Below are 21,495 nucleotides of genomic sequence, written 5' to 3' on the forward strand. Positions count from 1 at the left end.
TAGTGGTGTTGCTTCTTTTTCCTTCAATAAATCTACCACAATCAGCACAACCCAAAATAAGAGTACAAAAGTCATAGCTTTCAGGAGGATAGGATCATAATAAGGTGTATGAATCTATAACTTTTATTAAATCTCAATTCTTCTCTCTCACTCTCTCTCTCTTGTTGGTTCAAAGGCTCCTCTATTTCTCTATATCTCTTTAAAATTTATTGTCAGATAAATATTTGGGTAAATTCCAACACTTCTCTCCATGAAGTTTGTCAATATCTCACATAGGCTTCCCTCTACATTTCATAATCTTACTTACCTCTCATGAGGTTCTGATTTATGTAACAAATTCCCCCGCCGTTAGACACTTGACAAAGACAAACAAAATAGTTAATTTCAGCAGTAGAAATTTGATAGAAGGTCAGTTTTGCCCTTACAATAGCTGAAATGACAACAAACATCCAGGGGGAAAATGGTAAAATAACACACTGCTATTACCAAGTTGGACGATCATCACTGACAAGGGAGGTAAGTAGGATTATGAAGCATAGAGGTCTTATGGGATATTGACATACCTCAAGGAGGTAAGTGGAATTTGCCCTAAATATGTTTGTATTTTTTAACACTTGGCTCAGTGTGGTTTCACGCTTTAGTTACACTGATGATGTGAATGAAGTTTTTCTGACTAGATTTGGTCGGATAATGGTAATGGATATGTGTGCCTCAACCCATGGACTCTTATACACCAAAGCTTACCTAATAGCCGACTTTAAGCTAGGGGCAAACAGGTACCAGGTTCTCAATTTCGTTTCAGGTTATCAGAATGGTGGATGTTAGAGAACATGGCGTTGAAATGGTGTCAATGATCGGTTTAGATATATAGAGAGGGGTCGAACTAGGGGTGACAATAGGGAGGTTCATGGTGGGGGACCCAACCCCATTCTCGTCCCCCTTTTTGAGCTACCCTTATCCCCCACATAAAATAGTTTATTAAATGAGGCGGGGCATGAATGAGTTTAGGAGAATACTTTTGTAATTGTATTACATGAGGGTAAATAATGAAACATTTTTCAATCATATTAATAATTCATTTTCTCTTATGAGGATAAGAAAAAAGATTCAAATTCTCAATTGAAACTTGAGATTTAATATTATTATAAGAACATCAAAATAATACATAGAGATTCTCAAATAAAAATAATACAAAGTGATATCTAGTGATTGGATTAGGCTAACCTAGGTTTGCTTAATACATACCTAATATTTTTAAATATAAAATAAATTATAAGGACACATTTTCAATTTATTAATGTAAATAGGGTGGGGCGAGGCAGAATGAATTTCCTAGTCCATCCCTGTAGCCGTGTGGTTTTCAATCCTTACCCTCATCCACGTCTCAAAACTATTTAACTACCCCTAACATTGTGCTAAATAAGGCAAGGCGGGGCGGGTATCCTATGAGGTTGGGTGTTTTGTCATCCTTAGGTAAAACTGTTAAAGGCAAGAAAGATTAGGTTAATTTAAACTTTTTAGGATTGCAAGGATAAAAATGTAATTTTGTATATTTTTTATTATTATAGTGAGGCTAGCAAATTTTTTTATATAAAAATGAGGGCAATGCCGTACTTTCACATAAAAAGTTAATGTGCTAATGAATCTAAACTCTTATTTTGAAGGGCATTTTGGACCGAAACAATAATTCTTAATGCATTTATAATTATTTTGTTTAATTCAATCCAAATAAAAAATAAAATTTTAAAATAAAACATTTTGTTATTTAAAACTCTTAAGTCTACCTATGTATAGTTTTTATTTTTCAACTAGTTTCAACTATTTGTAATTTGGACAAATCTCAAAGGAGATTAGAGTAATTTATCCAAATTAAATGAGTTAAATAACATATTAATTGAGGATTTTAGGGCTAGTTTGGTGTAGTGGAATGGAATAAAAGAAAGTGGAATGGAATAGTATTTATTTATTTTTTTTTCATTCTCGTGTTTGATGCGTAATTTTAAAGTTGAATTATCATTCCCCACTATTCTTGGAGAATGGTCATTCCATTCAAATCATTCCACCTTCAAACAAAAGGAATGACCATTTCATTGCCACTTTCAAAAAATACGGACTCAAAAAAAATTAAAAATAAAGTTGATTCCTAAATTACAAACCCACATCAATCTTGTAAACACACCGGCGACCAACAAGGAAGAAAGAAGCAAAGCCGGCCCCGACGAGCAAGAAAAAGGTTTGATTCAATGATAAAGTGGACTGAAACGGCGGCGACTATGAAGTCGTCGGAGAAGATGATCGGAAAATTCGTCGAGCAAGTGAGATCTACATACAGAACTTCAGGTGGTGTGTGTTAGCATGTGTAGCGTCGTATGGGACTGTTCCTTGTATCGTTGTGTTCGTCTTAGTACATTGGACCTTCGTCTGTGATTTGTTGCTGTGTGATCGGTGGTCTCAATTAGAAACACCACTGCCAGATACATAGAAACACCACCGCCGGATATAGATTCTCCGGCGACAACGCCTCCCCTCAGTTCGATCACCTACTTCTCTCCATTGCCGCTTCTTGCCCCTTTGTTTCTTTTATCTCGTATATTTTCACAATCTCGTCTATTTTCTCTCTCTATTATCTCATCTCCTTTTTTTATTTTTGCAGATGTTAATTTTTTTAGTTAAATTTGTTTTAATAATAAAATGTAATTTAAAGAAACAAACATAAATTCATTCCATTCCAACTTTCCTACCAATGAGAATAAGTATTTCATTTTTACACATTTTATATTTGCAACTTCTGTGAATCATCATTCCACTCTCATCTCCATTCTAATTCATTTCACCACACCAAACATGCCCTTAAAGTGTAAGAATGACTAATAAGTGCATTATTTTCCCACACAATAACCGACTCTCTCAAAAACTTGGAACCATTGATCCTACGGCACCTTTGACAAGAAGCCCGAGCTTCCCTCTCTAACATCCAATTTTCTGCATCGTTTCTCTCTCTACACATCTATCTCTCTACACATCTATCAGTCATGAGAAGAAGCAGAGGCAGAGGCAAACCTGCAAGACAATCTCACCATATCGATGAAGGGTGGATAGTTAAGTCTTTTCACGATCAAACCGAAGAAACACTCATCACAACCGAACAACCTAACCTCGCAACCCCATCGTCACCGACTTCCACTTCTCATCACAACAACGTCGAAACCCTGAAAACCGTACCCGTATCAGAATTCGCCACCGAAACCCCAAAATCAGCTCCGAATCGCCGAAACTCCAAGTGGGTATCGCGGAATCGGCGTGCCCGTGTGGTCAAACCTCGGTTTGTCGAGAAATCTGAAGTGGGTTATTCGAATTCTAGCATAGAAGAGAAAGATAGAGATGGGAATTTATTAGCCTTGAAGATTGATCCAAATGGAGAGACAACTGAATTGGGTTCTTCGAGTTCTCACAAAGAAGATGAAGAACATAAAGAAGAAGATGAGAAGGGAAGGGACCGGCATGTTTCGGGATCAAAGAATGAATTGGATGGGGAAACAATTGAGGGGTCTGATTCAAAGAAAGATGTTGATAATATTGCGAGTAGGTTAGAAGAGTTGCAGTTGGGTGCAGAAGAACCGGAGTTGTCAGAGGAGCAGCTGAGAATCAATGATCAGTTGCAGGAGGATGAGGTAACTATAAAATTTTAAGTCCAAAGGATATGAAACATTAATTTATTTGTCTTTATTATATCTAGATATTGGCTCCATTTGTGATAATTTGAGTTTGGAAGAAGTTAGTTCCTTTATTATGACTTCAGTGTTCAATAACAGTTCACATTGCCAACAATTAGTAACAGAATTAGTTATTTACTGTGAATGGCTACGTTAGTTTAATAGAGCAGAACTTGATGTCTGTTGGCATATCTGTGTTGCCAATCTTGGATAAGTTGACTTCACTTGATATTTAGCTCTAGAATTCATTGTTAACATGAGAAGTTGGCAAAGGGAAACGTAAACAGGATAAGGGCGTCAAAATATCTTACGATAATATGACTTACAATTCTCTAACGGATTGAACATGTATGTTCGGATCATATGTACTAAAAAGTGAAATTAGTGATTGAACTTTTGATTGATGAACTGAACCCTTGGCCCCCTCCTCTCTTCTAGTGCATGCTGAATTAGTGAATAAGTTTGAAGGACCTAGGGAAACCATCTTGAAAGGAGATTAAAACACTAAAACTAGGTATTGTGGGACTAGAAGAGGTTGGAGTATGCAAGATCAACAATGGAATGCAATGCTATAGCGGAAGCATTGAAGCTTATTCATAGACATTTGTTCTACCTTTCATTATGGGCTTAAAAGAAGATTTTGTAGTGAATGGATAAGGGAGGTCAGGAGTTCAAGCCTCAGAAAGAATGCTAACGCGATAGCAAGTGAAGCAAAGCATGTGTGTGGTGAGTAATCAATTACTCTGGTGCAACAAATGGCAAGAATAATTACAAGGATTCTTTATGAGGGACATGAAATTGAAAATCCCATTTCACGTTAAAGAGTTTTTTGGCACGTTATTCAAAAATGGATGAAATTAATGATTGTAGGACCTTGGGTAGGGACCTAGGAAGCATGGATAGGGACACGGATAGAGTGATATGGCAAATCTCAAAAAAATAGGACACGGATATAGCAAGGATACATAAAAAAATTAATGTAATATATTATTACATATGAAAAATAATGTTTTTTTTCTTCCCATTTTATCTATATAATTATGAATAAAATCACTAATTTTGAGCTTAGAGTTAGATGTTTGTTATTTTTGTTTTCAAAAGATTTATATTAATTTTTTAATTAACCCATTACATATCTTAAATTGCATTGAATCCCATTCTTCTAAGAAAAATAATTAAAAAACTGCCCTGTTGTGAACTGAACGTGTTCCAAACGTATCTTGTCATGTCCAACCAGAAGATAAAATATTCAATTTTCAAGACACCTCTAGCTGTGTCTCACTCTGACATGTGTTCGGGTGTGTCCCTCGTGTGTTTGCATGTCCGATACAGCCACGACACCCCTAGGAGAAGTGTCCGTGCTTCCTAGGTAGAGACTATTCTTGGTTAAAACATAAAATGTCTTGGGAGTATAGTCTTCCAGGATCTTCTGCTTCATGTTGCTTTACCTAGTATGGTGTAATTATTTGTGGAAAAATATACTGAGTGAGAGGAAAAATTATATGACACTGATTACATAGATGATTTTATGGATATTAAGAAAAGGAAGGAGGAACATGTACACATATTGATATTACTAATGGAATCTGTAAAGAAACAACACTTAGTAAGAGAATGATTGGTGGATCATACAGCTAAGCAAAGATGAACACGAATTACAATCTTTATTTGCTACACTTTGAACATCCGAAGAGATACAATGTAAAATTTTGTCAGTATCTTCATAAGCTCCCATAAGCTTTGCAACTTCACGAGCCACAATATAAGCCTTGCTACAAGCATAGCTGACGTAATAGATTGTTCACAAAGGAACGAGGGTACCTTGAATCCACAAGGAAGAAAAAAGAATTCACAAAGGAATCTGATAATATATTAATAATTGAATGAATGATCTGCTCTGCAATACATGTATTTATAAATAAAAATCCTAACAGCATAAAGGAAATCCTAAAAACGCAAGGAAACTAGCAGCGCAAGGAAATTGTTCAAAAACAAGCTTGCTCTAAATAGTCTGTAAAAATAAGGAAAGAGACCTAATTACTAAAAACTACTAAATACCAAAAAAGAAAGCAAATTGAATCCGTTTAGTCTTCTAACAAAAATCCCGAAATATTCAAAATTGGGAAGACGCCATTCCCGAGCCCTAAACGATTGAATTCGGCCAAAAGGCGAGTTGGGCCGTTTCTGATAAAACTGGGCTCTTTTCGAGTTAAAAACGGATTTCTCGAAATTATTCGATAAAAAACTAATCAGCCAGCCCGTTTGACCTTTTGACGGTCCAAATGAGTTCCAAAATCTTCAGCTAATTGTACTGCATCAGTCTCCTGCACTTGAAAAGAATTCGCCCTCGAGTTCAACTCTGGATAAAGTGACTTATTAGGAGGATGATACTCAAATAAGTCTGCCACATTAAAGGTATTAGAGATGGACATATGATCTGGAAGCTCCACCACATATGCATTATCATTAATCTCCTTTTGATGCGACATGGCCCATATTTTCTGTTCATGAGCTTGCTATAAGTTCCGGTTGGAAATCTGCCCTTGTGCAAATACACCATCACAAGATCACCCTCTTTGAACACCTTGACTCGTCTATGCTTGTCTGCAACAGCCGGACTGTTCCAAAATTTGTTTTACTTCAGCTTGAATTTTTTGGACCCTTTCAGCTATGTTTTTTAGCTACAATGCTTACTCCTGGAAGTTCGGGCAATGAGACCAAATCTAGGGCATGCTTCGGTGCTTTAGTATAAACAATCTCAAACGGCATCTTTCCAGTGGACCTGTTGATCATGCTGTTGAAAGCAAACTCAATTTGAGGAAGAGCAGAATCCCACTGCTTTGGCTTATCACCTAAAATACACCGAATCATGTTTCCCAGTGTTCTTTTCACTACTTCTGTCTGACCATCTGTCTGCGGATGACTAGTGCTACTGTATTTTAGGGAGGTATCAAATTTCTTCCACAAAGTCCTCTAAAAATGACTAAGGAACTTGACATCACAATCTGAAGTAAGAGACTTCGGGACTCCATGTATACGCACAATTTCTCGAAAGAACAGATTAGCCACGTGGGTGGCATCCGAGGTTTTTCGACAAGGAATAAAGTGCGCCATCTTTGAAAACCTATCAACAACCACGAAAATAGAATCCATACCTCTCTGAGTTCGAGGAAGCTCCTCCCAAATGTTTTCTACCACAGGAAGTAGTGTATATGGCCCAGTATTCTGCGTCTGGCCCTTAGCTGTTTGGCATACTGGACACCTTTGCACAAACTTGCCAACATCGCTTTTCAATTGTGGCCAATAGTAACGCTCTTCTGCTAGCGCAACTGTTTTATCTCGGCCCAAATGTCCACCCAAACCGCTACCATGCAGCTCGCGAATGATTTGTTCTTGCAATGATGACCTCGAGATACAAAGCTGATTGCCACAAAACAAATAACCATCCTGAATAAGAAAATCTGCTGTAGGTTGCTGTGAACTGCACTTGGCCCAATTTGCCTGAAAATCTTCATCAGTCTCGTACAATTCCTTTAGACAATCAAAACCAACAACTTCATCACTCAAGGTTATCAACAATGTTGCCCCACGACTCAACGCATTAGCAACTTTATTCAGCTGCCCCGATTTTTCGACATGGAATAAAGTGCGCCATCTTTGAAAACCTGTCAACAACCACAAAAACAGAATCCATGCGTCACTGAGTTCGAGGAAGCCCTAATACAAAATTCATTGTTAAGTCCTCCCAAATGTTTTCTACCACAGGAAGTGGAGTATATGGCCCAGTATTCTGTGTCTGGCCCTTAGCTGTTTGGCATACTGGACACCTTTGCACAAACTTGCCAACATCGCGTTTCAATTATGGCCAATAGTAACGCTCTTCTGCTAGCGCAACTGTTTTATCTCGGCCCAAATGTCCGCCCAAACTGCTACCATGCAGCTCGCGAATGATTTGTTCTCGCAATGATGACCTCAGGATGCAAAGCTGATTGCCACAAAACAAATAACCATCCTGAAAATGAAAATCTGCTGCAGGTTGCCGTGAACTGCACTTGGCCCAATTTGCCTGAAAATCTTCATCAGTCTTATACAATTCCTTTAGACAATCAAAACCAACAACTTCAGCACTCAAGGTTATCAACAATGCTGCCCAACGACTCAACGCATCAGCAATTTTATTCAGCTGCCCTTATGTTTCAGCACGAAGGTCAACTTCTGCAGAAAAGTAATCCACCTGCCATGCATACGATTTAAGCTATTCTGCGTGTTAATAAATTTCAGCGCTTGGTGATCACTGTAAATCACGAACTCCCTCTGAATTAGATAGTGCTTCTAGTGTTTCAAAGCCTGGATCACAACATAAAACTCCAGCTTATATGTAGTCCACTTCTGTCTCACCTTACTAAGCTTTTCACTGTAAAACTATACTGGTCTGCCCTCTTGAGAAAGAACAGCACCTATGCCCATGACAGACGCATCACACTCGACCTTGAACACCTTCTCAAAATTTGGCAATGCTAAAACTGGAGCTGTGGACAGCTTCTCCTTGATCATAGTAAAGGCTATTTCTTGCTCGTGCGCCCACTGGAATTTTCCCTTCTTCATGCACTCCGTAATAGGAGCCACAATACTACTAAAATTCCTGATGAATCTGCGATAAAAGGTCGCTAATCCATGAAAGCTGCGAACATGAATTACTATTGTCGTTGTAGGCCATTTTCGGATAGCATGAACCTTTTCTTCATCCACCTGTATACCATCAACCCCTACAATAAATCCCAAAAATAATAATTTCTTTGTCAAAAAACAACACTTCTTTAAGTTGATATATAGCTTGCTGCTACTTAAAACTTGCAGGACTTCCTGCAAATGCTCTATATGTTTGTCGCGACTATGACTGTAAATCAGAATATTATCCAAATAGACAACCACAAATTTGCCTATAAACGGCTTCAAAACTTGGTTCATTAATCGCATGAAAGTACTCCGTGCGTTGGACAGTCCGAATTGCATAACCATCCACTCATGTAACCCTTCTTTTGTTTTGAAGGCTGTCTTCCACTCATCGCCTAGCCTAATTCGAATTTGATGATACCCGCTACGCAAATCAATTTTGTAGGAGACTTTCGAACCCTCTAACATGTCCAGCATGTCATGCAACTGCGGAATTGGGAACTTGTACTTCACTGTAATTTTATTTATTGCACGACTGTCAACATACATCCTCCAGGTACCATCTTTGGGTCAGCAAGGCAGGAACAACACAAGGGCTCATACTTTCCTTGATCATCCCCTTACGAACCAACCCCTCCACCTGCCTCTGCAACTCTGCACTCTCTGCTGGGCTCATATGATAATGCGGTAGATTTGGTAAACTTGCTCCGGGTACCAAATCCACATGGGTGGTAACATTTGGCAGCTCCTCTGGGACTAAATTTTGAAATTATGCCAGTAGTGGTTGTAGTATCTCAAGAATGGGTGAATCTCTTCGTGCATCCTCACCCTTGACAACGAGGACCATAATTTTGCTCAATTCTTCCACTGCATTTGTGAATTGTTCTTTAAGGACAGTAAGAAAGGAACACCCCTCTACTTTGGAAGCTTTGGGTGGTTCTTCCCCCATAAGCATCAATACAATCTTTCTATCGTGCCACTAAAACAAATACGTGTTATCCTATAAGTCGCATCAACATCATACTGCCAAGGACGCCCCAACAATATGTGACATGCATCCATCTCGACCACGTCGCAGACTGCCTTATCTTTGTAGTACTTACCAATAAAGAACAGAATTCGACAGATTTCACTCACCTTAGTCTTGGCGCCCTTCTTGATCCACCCGCTTTTGTAAGGGGATGGGTGTTTCTTAGTTTTCAGCTCCAGCTTCTTGACTAAAGTCTTTGACACAATGTTTTCGCTGCTGCCGCTATCCACAATCACATCACAAACCTTTTGATTGACTGTGCATCGGGTACGAAAGATACTATGTCGCTACTGATCAGCCTCCTGCTTTGGTGCATACAACAACCTTTGAACTACGCAATTAACCCGATCACCATCATCACGAACAGTAAGTTCAGCGCCATTATACTCATTCTAACCATCATCAAACTACTGCTTATTGGTAAAACCTGTTTCATTATCTTCAACTTTTACCATATTCACTCACCCCCGGTTAGGGCACTCGTTGGATCAATGGCCAGGAAGTTGGCAGCGATAGCACTTAATTGGAGCCGGCCGTGCATAAGGATTATCATTTGTACCCTTATTCTACCTAGCTACAGTGGATTGTCGTTCTTGTCCCTTATTGTTACTAGGGCCTGAGGAACGCTGCTGTTGTTGGATCTGTTGTGGCAGCTGCTGTAGGGTAACAACTTGTTTGCCTTTATTCTGTGCACCACGACCGAAATCAGAATATGAATTGTTAGACACTTGATAGTGCGAGGGTGTTTGTTCCAATTGCATCTCGATCTTAAAAGCCAGATTAATAGCTTATGATAAACTCCAGATTGTGTGCATAGTAATCTGATCCTGGATCACCATTCGCACCTTGCTATGAGCTGGCTATCAGTTTCTGACTAGTTGTTACGTGCACTAAGCCTGTTAAATTCTTTTATATACTCGCTAATAGATCGGCTGCTGAGGAGGCCCGAGATGACATGGGCCGGATATGACTTGCAAACGCGACATTCAGTCCGTACAGATGGGTCAGGCCCATAGAAAGACACTGCCATATGGGCCGAACGCGCATAAGCCCATCAAAGATGACCAGGACTCATGGAGGAACGGGCCTAGATCCAGCAGTCCATCAACATTTGTAAATATCTATAAATAGGAGAAGTAATGGAAAGAAAAGGGAGATATTTTTTTGGTTGAAATACAGGAATTCTAGAGAGAGAAAGGGGGAAGGAATTTCTTGTATCTTCAATTGGCGCCGTCTGTGGGAACGCATGGAAGATTGGTTGATCAATGATTAATATCGCGTGGATTCAGACCAATTCGGGTGATCAAGACTCGATCTTTGGGAGTTGGATCCAGATCTGAGCGATTGTGACCTACTCTGGAGGAATTTTAGTTCCTGAAGCTTTGGCAGAAGTGGCTTCAGATCTACGCAACAACGAGTTGTTCGATTGTGGCAGGATTTGACGGATTTAGAATTCGGACAATTCAGATCTCGTCAACCGTGAGCATAATTCGGAGAATTCGAAACCAGATCTGAAAAATTCCCACTCACGAAGCTCGGATCTACTCGCGAACTTGAGATTAATGCCTTTACTCCGTTCAGGAATAATGATAGGTGAAAGCTCCAATCCGATGGAGTCTGTCCAGCAAACAAAGCTTGAGGAGTTGATGAACTTGATCGAGGCTCTCAAAAAAGAGAATGCAGAATTGAAAGCTGGAATGCAACATCAGCAAATGCCCGCGGTTTCGCATCCACCTCCGGCCGGAGAAGGAGGTGTTCAATCTAATATCGCACATCAAGGCGAGTAGGACGAGAACAGTCAGTCAGCTCTCCACCGTGATTTGCCGCCAAATGCTCGTCGAGTTGAGGATCACGAAGGATCGACTCACGTTGATCCGCGACATGAGCAGATCAGACAGAATGAAGCCATGACCTTAGATCCGCATCGGGAAAGGTTCAACCGAGAGGAGGTGATAGAGGTTGATCGCCGCCAAGTTGCGTCGCCTTGGCAAAGAGAGCTCATAGAGGAACGGTCGTTAGATCCGTCCTACCGGCCCTCCATGGCTACAGTCACTCATCGCGGTTCGGAGAGCAGAACCGTAGCCCACAGAGCTACCACTGGGCGCCAAAGAGAGAATGAAGCGCTCCGATCCGCAGCTCGAACGGTTGATTCACCATTCACTGACGAGATCCTGAATGCCCCTCATCCAAGGAAGTTTGCTATGCCAGTATTTATTCTGTTTGACGGAACAACCGATCCGATCGATCATGTGTACCATATCCAGTTGAAGATGGCCCTGAATACGGAAAACGATGCTTTAATGTGCAAATGTTTCCCTACAAGCCTAGCTGGACCGGCGCTCAGCTGGTTCAAGAACTTGCCTAAGAGCTCCATTGGTAGCTTCCGAGATCTGTGCGATCGGTTCATAAGTCAGTACTATGGGAACAAGCGTCCGCCAAAGGACATCTCAAGCCTATTCACAATGAGACAGCACAAAGATGAACGTCTCCAGGCTTTTCTCACCAGGTTTAATCTCACTAAGAGTATGGTGATCGAATGCCACCCTTCTACAGCGGTTCAAGCCTTCAAGTTAGCCATGACACGTGGCACTCCGTTCCATACCAGTCTGGTAGTGAACACGCCGACGACTATGGATGAACTCAATGAAAGAGCCGACGGCTTTGTGCGCCTAGAAGAAGCGGAGGCAGCCAATGCTCGGACAGCGTCGCTCGTGTCGACCGAGGAGAAGTCCAAGGCAAAGATCAGGCAGAAGCAGGCTCAGCCGCAGCGTCAGACCTCCTGGAAGGCAGAAAAGAGGTCCAGGGAGGAAGAGCTGATCACTCCGCTGAAGGTCACTCTGGCGAGGCTATATCAGGAGAACAAAGATAAGTTTCATCCACCACTGCCAATTAGGCAACCCCTCGAACAGAGGGATCAGACTTAACATTGTGCTTTCCATTCCGATTTCGGTCATCAGACTAATGAATGCAGGAATTTGAGAAGGCAAGTGGAGATGTTGATAGCTAGAGGGGAGTTCGCGAGTTATATTCAAGGCTCGCCGACAGAGCAGAATCGACCGATGGAACAAGTAAAAAGGAGCCATAAACAAAGCTCCCACAATTCACAACCAGTTCGTATAATCAATGCTATCCACGGTTGACCCGAGCCCAGCGAAGATTCAGATGAGCTGCTCCGAGCGCGCCTACGGCAGGCGCAGATGAAGAAAAGGGTCAGCAGTGTGAATACTCTACACCAGCAGATCACATCGATACAGATAAAGTTCGACAGGACAGACCTGCAGCGTGTTCAAATCCCCCATGAAGACCCGTTGGTAGTCAGTTTGACAGTGGCGGACTGCTTGGTGCGCAGAGTTCTGATCGATCCCGGGAGCAGTGCGAATGTCATGCCGAGGGACACATTTGATCGGCTCGAGATTAAACCAGAGAGGCTCAAGCCCACTGGAAATCCCTTGTTAGGATTTGATGGCAAGAGGGTGGAGCCCGTCGGAATGGTGGAAGTAGAAGTTCAAGCTGCAGAACGAACTCTTATGGAAACTTTTGTGGTTGTAGAGATTCACCCCTCGTACAATCTCCTGATGGGAAGAGGATGGATTCACAGAGTCCAAGGAGTACCCTCAACTTTGCATCAGGTCATGAGGTGCCTCGGACCCGATGGAAATAAGGTAATAGACATTCGTGGGGATCAGGTTGCAGCCAAAGAGTGCTATTCCGTCACACTAAAGTATGCTAGGAAAGGGAAGGCGCCCGTCCTACCGGCAAGCCCCAGATAGCAATTACAGGAACCTCCGCCCAAGCAGAACAGGGTGGAGGGGTCAGTTGACTTGACCGAAGAGCTCCTTCTGGATGTGCAGATCGATCAGTCCAGGCCAGAACGAACTACCAGAGTAGGAATAAGACGGACCAGGGAAGAGCGGCAAGAGCTAGCTGACTTCTTGTCTCACAATGCCGATGTATTTGCATGGAGTCACCTAGACATGCCTGGAATTAATCCCTCCGTATCCTGTCATTCTTTGAATGTCAATCCCAATTTCAAACCAGTAAAACAGAAGCAACGAAGATTTGCTCCAGAACGCAACCAAATCATAGCCGAGGAAGTTGATAGGCTACTTGATGCGGGATTTATCAGAGAAGTACACTACCCTGATTGGTTGTCCAACGTCGTTGTCGTGCAGAAGAAGAATGGGAAATGGCGAGTATGAATTGATTTCACCAATTTGAACAAAGCCTGTCCGAAGGATAGCTTCCCGCTGCCAAAGATTGATCAAATTGTGGATGCTACCACCGGGTATGAACGCTTAACCTTTCTGGACGCTTATTCAGGTTATAATCAGATCCCTATGGACCCGGCAGATGAAGAAAAAACTTCTTTTGTAACCGAGCGAGGGACATACTGCTACAAAGTTATGCCTTTCGGACTAAAGAACGCGGGAGCAACTTATCAAAGACTTGTTAGCAAAATTTTCAAGGATCAAATAAGAAAGATTGTGGAAGCCTATATTGATGATATGGTGGTAAAGAGTAGGAAGAAGAATGATCATCTGAAACATCTGCAAAATATATTTGATGTGCTGAGGCGATATGGGATGAGGCTCAATCCAACCAAGTGCTCGTTCGGTGTGAGTTCCGGTCAGTTTTTGGGACACGTGGTCAACCGTAGAGGCATCGAAGTTAGCCCCGCTCAAGCAGAGGCTTTGATTAAGAATGCCGAACCAAAGACGATCAGAGAGGTGCAAGCCCTCACAGGACGAATAGCTGCATTAAGTCGATTCATTTCAAAATTGTCAGACCGCTGCAAGCCGTTCTTTGACACGATTCGGAGTCATGGAAGACAAGCATTGACCCATCTGAAGGAATATATGCAGAACCCACCAGTCCTGTCAGCCCCGGATCCAGAAGAAAAGTTATTTTTGTATCTTGGAGTATCTAGTGTTGCGACAAGTGCCGTTCTGATTCGTTGCAAGGAAGGCGTGCAACACCCGGTATTTTATGTCAGTAAAACAATGACCGAGGCAGAACGAAAATACTCGAAGGCCGAACGGGTGATACTTGCACTGGCAAACGCAAAAAGAAAGTTGAGGCATTATTTCGAATCCCACCCTATAGCTGTTCTAACAACTTTTCCAATCAGAGTGCTTATGCACAAGCCAGAACTCTCGGGCAGAATGACAAAGTGGGCCATAGAGTTAAGTTCATTTGACATAACATATGAGCCGAGAACAGCTGTCAAAGGACAAGCGGTAGCCGATTTCCTGCTAGAATGTGACTCTGAAGATACGGAAGAAGATCTCAGGTGCGGCTCTTGGAAACTTTATGTGGATGGTTCCTCTAACCAGATGGGGGCTGGAATTGGGGTTAAACTGCAAACCCCAGAGGGTACTTCTTTGAGTCAAGCACTCAGACTTGAGTTCCGAGCCACCAATAATGAAGCAGAATACGAGGCGTTGCTGAATGGGTTAAAGTTGGCCAGAGAGCTACAGGTCAGAAGTTTGACTGTTTATAGTGACTCACAGTTGATTGTTCGGCAGGTAAATGGTGAGTACGCGACCAAGGATGACATGATGGAGGCATATCGTTCTGCCGTTCTGCATAAAGCCAAGGACTTTGCAAAGATTGAATTCATACAGTTACCGAGGGAACAAAACGCAGATGCGGACCGGTTTGCATGTAGTGCTTCGAGTTCCGGTGAAACATTGGCGAGGGTGATTCCAGTAGGAATATTGACCCAGCCATCTATTTTCGAAGAACCTTTGGACTCTGACCCTTGGCAAGTCAACGTCATACCGTATGAACCGAGTTGGATTGACCCCATCATTCCTTATATTCGAGATGGCGTTTTGCCTATGCAAAGGGATGAAGCTAGGAAACTCAAAAAGAATGCCGCAAAATACGCCATCGTGCATAACCAGCTGTACAGAAGATCCTACTCTGGCCCATACTTGAAGTGTGTCACCCCCGCAGAGTCGCAGCAGGTATTGCGAGCTATTCATGAAGGTGTGTGTGGCAATCATTCTGGGGGAAGATCGTTAGCGCATAAAGCAATGACACAAGGGTATTTCTGGCCGAACATGTCAAGAGATGCGGAGGAGTTCTCTCGAAGGTGCGATAAATGCCAACGATATGGACCATTGATCCACCAACCACCTGAGGAATTGCACGTAATGGCCTCGCCATGGCCTTTCGCGCAATGGGGGATGGATGTGGTCGGTCCTCTGCCAACGGCAAGAGCTCAGAACAAGTATGTGTTACTGGCCACGGATTACTTCACTAAGTGGGTGGAAGCAGAACCATATCCTAGCGTGACTCAGACTCATGTGAGACGATTTATTTGGAACAATATTATCTGCCGTTCGGCGTTCCAAGATCAATAGTCATGGATAATGGCACGAACCTCGACAGCAAGCAAGTAAGAGAGCTGCTGGAGGAGTATGGGATTAACCAGAAGTTGGCTGCAGTAAGTCATCCTCAGGCCAATAGGCAAGCAGAAATTACAAACAGAACCATTTTCGCCTGCATTAAGAAGAAGCTGGAGGACCATAAAGGGAAGTGGTTGGATGAGCTCCCGAACGTCCTATGGGCTTACAGAACCACCCCAAGGCGGCCGATTGGGGAGAGCCCGTTTGCAATGACATATGGTACCGAGGCGGTTATACCGGTTGAGCACTTGGTCCCAACTATCAGAAGCTTAGCATGGAGTTGAGATCAAAACGACAAGATGTTAAGATTGAACCTCGATATGGTAGACGAAAGGAGGGACGCTGCAGCAATAAGGTTAGCATCATACCAGCAAGCATTGGCGAATAGTTACAACAAAAGAGTGAAACACAGAGATTTTGCCCCTGGCGATCTGGTTCTGAAAAGAAAGGTGGGGATAGTCAAAAAAATGATGCCACCCTGGGAAGGCCCATACAGAATTGCAGAAGTCATAGGCAAGGGAGCATATACGTTAGAAACCATGGCGGGAAGGTTGGTCAGCAAGCCCTGGAATGCCACGTCTTTGAAGAGGTACTGCCAATAAAAGCTAAGTCTCGGCTTTATTGGGTGTTGTTTGTTGTCAATCAAGTACGTATGAATGTGCAAATTCCCAAAATTTATAAAAATAACTTTCCTTTTCAATGGGTTCTAGCCGAGCGCCAGGCACTTAAGCAAGATAAGTGGCAGCTGGCACCATAAGCCGAACGCCAGACACTTGCTAAAAAAAAATGAAAAAAGCCAAGTGGCAAGTGACATTCTAGCCGAGCGCCAGGCACTTAAGCAAGATAAGTGGCAGCTGGCACCATAAGCCGAACGCCAGACACTTGCTAAAAAATGAAAAGCCAAGTGGCAAGTGGCATTCTAGCCGAGCGCCAGGCACTTAAGCAAGATAAGTGGCAACTGGCACCATAAGCCGAACGCCAGACACTTGCTAAAAAAAATGAAAAAAGCCAAGTGGCAAGTGGCATTCTAGCCGAGCGCCAGGCACTTAAGCAAGATAAGTGGTAGCTGACACCATAAGCCGAACGCCAGACACTTGCTAAAAAAAAAATGAAAAAAGCCAAGTGGCAAGTGGCATTCTAGCCGAGCGCCAGGCACTTGAGCAAGATAAGCGGCAGCTGGCACCGCAAGCCGAACGCCAGACACTTGCCATAAACAAGCACACGACAAAGTTAATATAAAAGAAAAGAGAGAAAAGGTATGTATATATTGAAAATGGGTTTGAACAGAGCGCAACACAAAGGAAAAAGAGAAAAAGAGTTCTGTCATCTCATTCATAATAAGCATTGGATTTACAAAAAATGAAATATTCAAGTCACATTGTTACAAAAAAGTATGGAATCGAAGAGTCCGGAGGAGTCCTAGCTAGCTGCCTCAGTACCGACAGCCTCCTGGTTGTGCCGACCCGCCTCCTCGGTCCCATCAGCCATCACACCCTCACGAGGTGGGGAATCAAGATGAATAACAGAGTCATTCTGCTGGGGGTCAACGTCAGTGGCTATGGGAGGTACCACAGTTGACGATTGAGGAGCGGTTAGAGGCAGAGCGGTAGGAGGAGCTGTAGTGATCCTAGAGGAAGCAATGTCCTGGCACTCATCAAATATGTGCTCCGCTTCGGTGGGTCTGGGTCAACAAAGACCCCCAGAGGGTCAATCCCTAAATCCTTATCGACCTCATCTGGAGTTGAGCTGGTCTGTCCCTCATCCGGAACTCGGTCGGAGAAACCTTCTCGGAATCCTTGAGCATATCTAAGAGCGCCGACCCTTGAGAACCGAGCATGAAGAGCCAGCATCCCACCGTTCACTCTGTTGATGGTATCAATCAGAGCAGTACGCTCGTCCAGAGCTCTCTTCTCAAAAGCTATCCGAGCAGACTGTTCATCAGCCAGAAGGCGCTGGAGCTCTGCCTTTTCGTCTCTGATTGAATCACGCTCAGTCTGCCAGACACTCTTTTCAAGCTGGAGGGCATCCTTCTCATCCTGAAGAGAGTCGTTCTCCTTCTTCAAGACATCTCTTTCTTGTTCGGTTTTTTCAAGCCGAGCCAATACCTCGGTATTCTTGCTGGCGAGAAGGTCGTTTTCTTTATTGGCCACCTCCAGGCTATCAGAAAACTTACGAGCCCTGGCATTCCCCATTTCAACCTGCTTCTGCATAGCCATCATTCCGAACAAAGTCTGCATAGATATACATTAATAATGGTTAAACCGATAGTCTGGTCGGACGAAGGCAAGACCAAATAATATGAGAGGATTCATGAGTTGGAAAATAAAAGTCACCTCCATGGCAGATTGGGGAAAGCGGCTGAACACATCCTTCTGGGATAGACCTTTCGCCGCCTCAAGGTCTTTCGGAGTCCACATGCTCCTATAATACGCCATGGCGGTCTGGCCATCCTTTAGCATGGTCTCGTTCGGCTTCACGAACGTCCCATCCGTTCGGGTGTACCGAGGAGCACATGGTGGTAAAGTGGGAAGAGAAGGGGAGGCTGAAGCAGAAGCAGAGGCACCAGCTGCAACAGGCCCGGAGGGGGCAGGAGCTCTGACCGGGCGATGCAAGAGAGCACCCGGCCCAGAGACCCGGGTCCTCCTTATGAGAGGTTCCTCCTCAGGGTCGACTCCACTGTCAGGATGAGGCCTTTTGCCTCGTTCTTTGTCCCGAGCGCCCCCAGCGGCAGCAGGGGCTGTAGTGATTTGTGGAGACGCGCTCGGGTTGGTAGCAGGGGTGCTGACAACAGAGTCAATAGCCACCGTGCTCGGGATGGTGTCAGAGATGGTAGCTGAGGAAGAGGCTGATGCAGGAGAGGAGGTTGCCCCAGCAGCAGAAGTGGCTGGGGGAGTATTTTTCCTCCTGCCAAAGGAGGGAATCTGAAGCCTGCTCATGGTATAGCCGAGGGATGAGAGCGCTAGGAGGTTGTCTGAAGTGAGGAGGTCTGAGCAGGAAGGAATATCGTTCAGAACGTATTTCTTCAAGTAATTACTCCTATCCCTGCAAACACTGTAGCTCAAGTCATCACAAGGTATTCCTAAGGAGCGGCATAAGAAAGTACAAAAGCGAGGAACACATGTTTCGCAGGGGCAATCGTTTTTGTGAGATTTGAATTTCTTATATGAGGAAACAGAACAGACGCCAAAGGCGCTCGGGATTGGGTAATCCTCTGCAGCCGGCGAAGACCAAGCCCTACTAATGCCCACGATGTTATCCCTCCAACCCTTTTCAGATTTGATTGTGTCCGTACATATGGACATCTTCTCGATCGGGTAGAGGTGGTAGAAGGGCTCGTTAGTTCGGATCTTACTGACCTTATAACACAGAAGAAGATCTATGAGGTCAAGGTCCAGACTTCTGTCACGAATCAACAGTAGCATAACGGATATGATTCTAAAGAAATTGGGGTTTACCTGCAGGGGGGATATCCCCAGTCTATTGAAGACATAATTAAAGAAGGGGTGTAGAGGGAACCTAACGACATTCAGTTGAAGGTTTGAAAATAAAACTTCGCCGGGAAGGAGGCCGGCACCGGTCATAATATTAACATCCTTAGGGCAAACCCTAACTTGGATGTTGTCAGGAAGTCTAAGTCTCATACGAAGAACATCTAGATCTACAACCATGGTGGAAGTGTTTGAAGGATCTGAAAGGGTAAAAAGAAGCCTGCCGAAAGTAAAAAGGAACAAAACTAACCTCTGAGGTAGAAAGCAACAAAGAGCACTGCAAGACCGCTGGAAGAATGACTCTTGAAGGATTTCACCGGAAAAAGCTTAGCACTGTTCTAAAAAGAGAGAGATTTGACTGATGATGGAGACGGTAAAAAGGCATGAAGTGGTATTCTAGAGCCTTATAAAGGCGAGGGGGACCCGAGGGCTGAAGCGTCAGGAAGGCGAGAAATTCATCGAGCCCCGGAACATTGATTCTGGATCTGACCGTCCGTTCCCCCATGTGGGTTTCTCGAGCCGTCAACGTCATGATGAGACGCCTTCAATAATTACCCCCTTATTAAACAAGGGGTAATTATGGGGGCAGTTGAGGAGGCCCGAGATGACATGGGCCGGATATGACTTGCAAACGTGACATTCAGTCCGTACAGATGGGTCAGGCTCATAGAAAGACACTGCCATATGGGCCGAACGCGCATAAGCCCATCAAAGATGACCAGGACTCATGGAGGAACGGGCCTAGATCCAGCAGTCCATCAACATTTGTAAATATCTATAAATAAGAGAAGTAATGGAAAAAAAAGGGAGATATTTTTTTGGTTGAAATACAGGAATTCTAGAGAGAGAAAGGGGGAAGGAATTTCTTGTATCTTCAGCTGCCCTGCCTGCAATTCTGATACGGATGATACAACATCTGTTTATAGTCTGGTGGTAAAAATATGGCTCTTATCAACTGCTTCATCTTGTGCCAGGTTCGGACATGTTGTTTTCCTTGCCTCCTCCAGTTAGTTTGCTCCTGCTCCCATCAGGCTGAAGCGCCCCCTCTAAGCTTGTAGGCCACAAACTCAACCTGCTTCTCCTCAGCAATATCGGTATGCTAGAAAAAATGCTCTACCTTCACAATCCAATCAAGGAAATCTTCTATATGTGGAGTGGGTAGATCCATCTTCATCTTGTAATCACGAGTGTCTGGGTCTTCTCGGTTTCCTGTACTGTCTAGCACGATCACGCCGATTGTATCCCCCAAACTCCTCATCACTGGAAGACCTCGCATAGGCTGGACGCCCACGTGGAGGTACAAGAACGTTAACCATATTCGGTTGGCCGCGAGGAACATCATCGGCACGAACTCGAACTGGTTCACGGACCTGGATACCACCAACCTCAAGTCCAGCAAAAGCCCGTTGGAGATCCTGTAACATGCACTCCATCCGTTCAGTCTGCTGCTCTTGGGTTTTCATGGTTGCCCAAAGGGTTGCACTCCTTGATCAACGTCATCGGAGTGGTTGCTATTGTTTCCATCATTTGCCATCAGACCAGGGTACAACAAGGCTCTGATACCAACTGACGTAAGCGGAAGCGATAGATTGTTCACAAAGGAACAAGGGTACCTTGAATCCACAAGGAAGAAAAAGGAATTCATAGAGAAATCTGATAATATATTAATAATTGAATGAATGATCTGCTCTGCAATACATGTATTTATAAATAAAAACCCTAATAGCATAAAGGAAATCCTAAAAACGTAAGGAAACTGGTAGCGCAAGGAAACTGCTCAAAAACAAACTTGCTTTGAATATTCTGTAAAAATAAAGAAAGAAACCTAATTACTAAAAACTACTAAATACCAAAAAAGAAAGCAAAACGAATCCGTTTAATCTTCTAACGAAAATCTCGAAATATTTAAAATTGGGAAAACGCCATTCCCGAGCACTAAACGATTGAATTCGGCCAAAAGGCGCCCTACCTTGGCAGCGAAGCTACCCGATATCTGCGAGTTGGGCTGTTTATGATAAAACTGGGCTCTTTCCAGGTTCAAAACGGATTCCTCGAAATCATCCGATAAAAACTGATCAGCCCGCCCATTAGACCTTTTGACGGTCCAAACGGGTTCCAAAATCTTCAGCTATTTGTCCTGCATCAATAGCTAACAGAGGCATAACGACACTCCTCTA

The 21,495-nt window shown here is 43.4% G+C and overlaps 1 protein-coding gene across 1 annotated transcript in view; it reads left to right on the forward strand.

The window, feature by feature from the left end:
* The first annotated feature begins 2,890 nt into the window (after positions 1-2,890).
* Positions 2,891-21,495, forward strand: part of LOC132303553 (uncharacterized) — a 49,674-nt gene continuing 31,069 nt past the window's right edge. The window contains exon 1 of the mRNA XM_059800860.1: positions 2,891-3,671. Coding sequence (XP_059656843.1) covers positions 3,033-3,671 — 639 coding nt within the window. The 5' untranslated portion in view covers positions 2,891-3,032. The remainder of the gene's footprint in view (positions 3,672-21,495) is intronic.

The sequence above is a fragment of the Cornus florida genome, unplaced genomic scaffold, assembly GCF_030987335.1.
Source record: "Cornus florida cultivar Cherokee Brave unplaced genomic scaffold, ASM3098733v1 CherokeeBrave_3.0.0_Hap2_Chr04, whole genome shotgun sequence".
Taxonomy (NCBI): Eukaryota; Viridiplantae; Streptophyta; class Magnoliopsida; order Cornales; family Cornaceae; genus Cornus; species Cornus florida.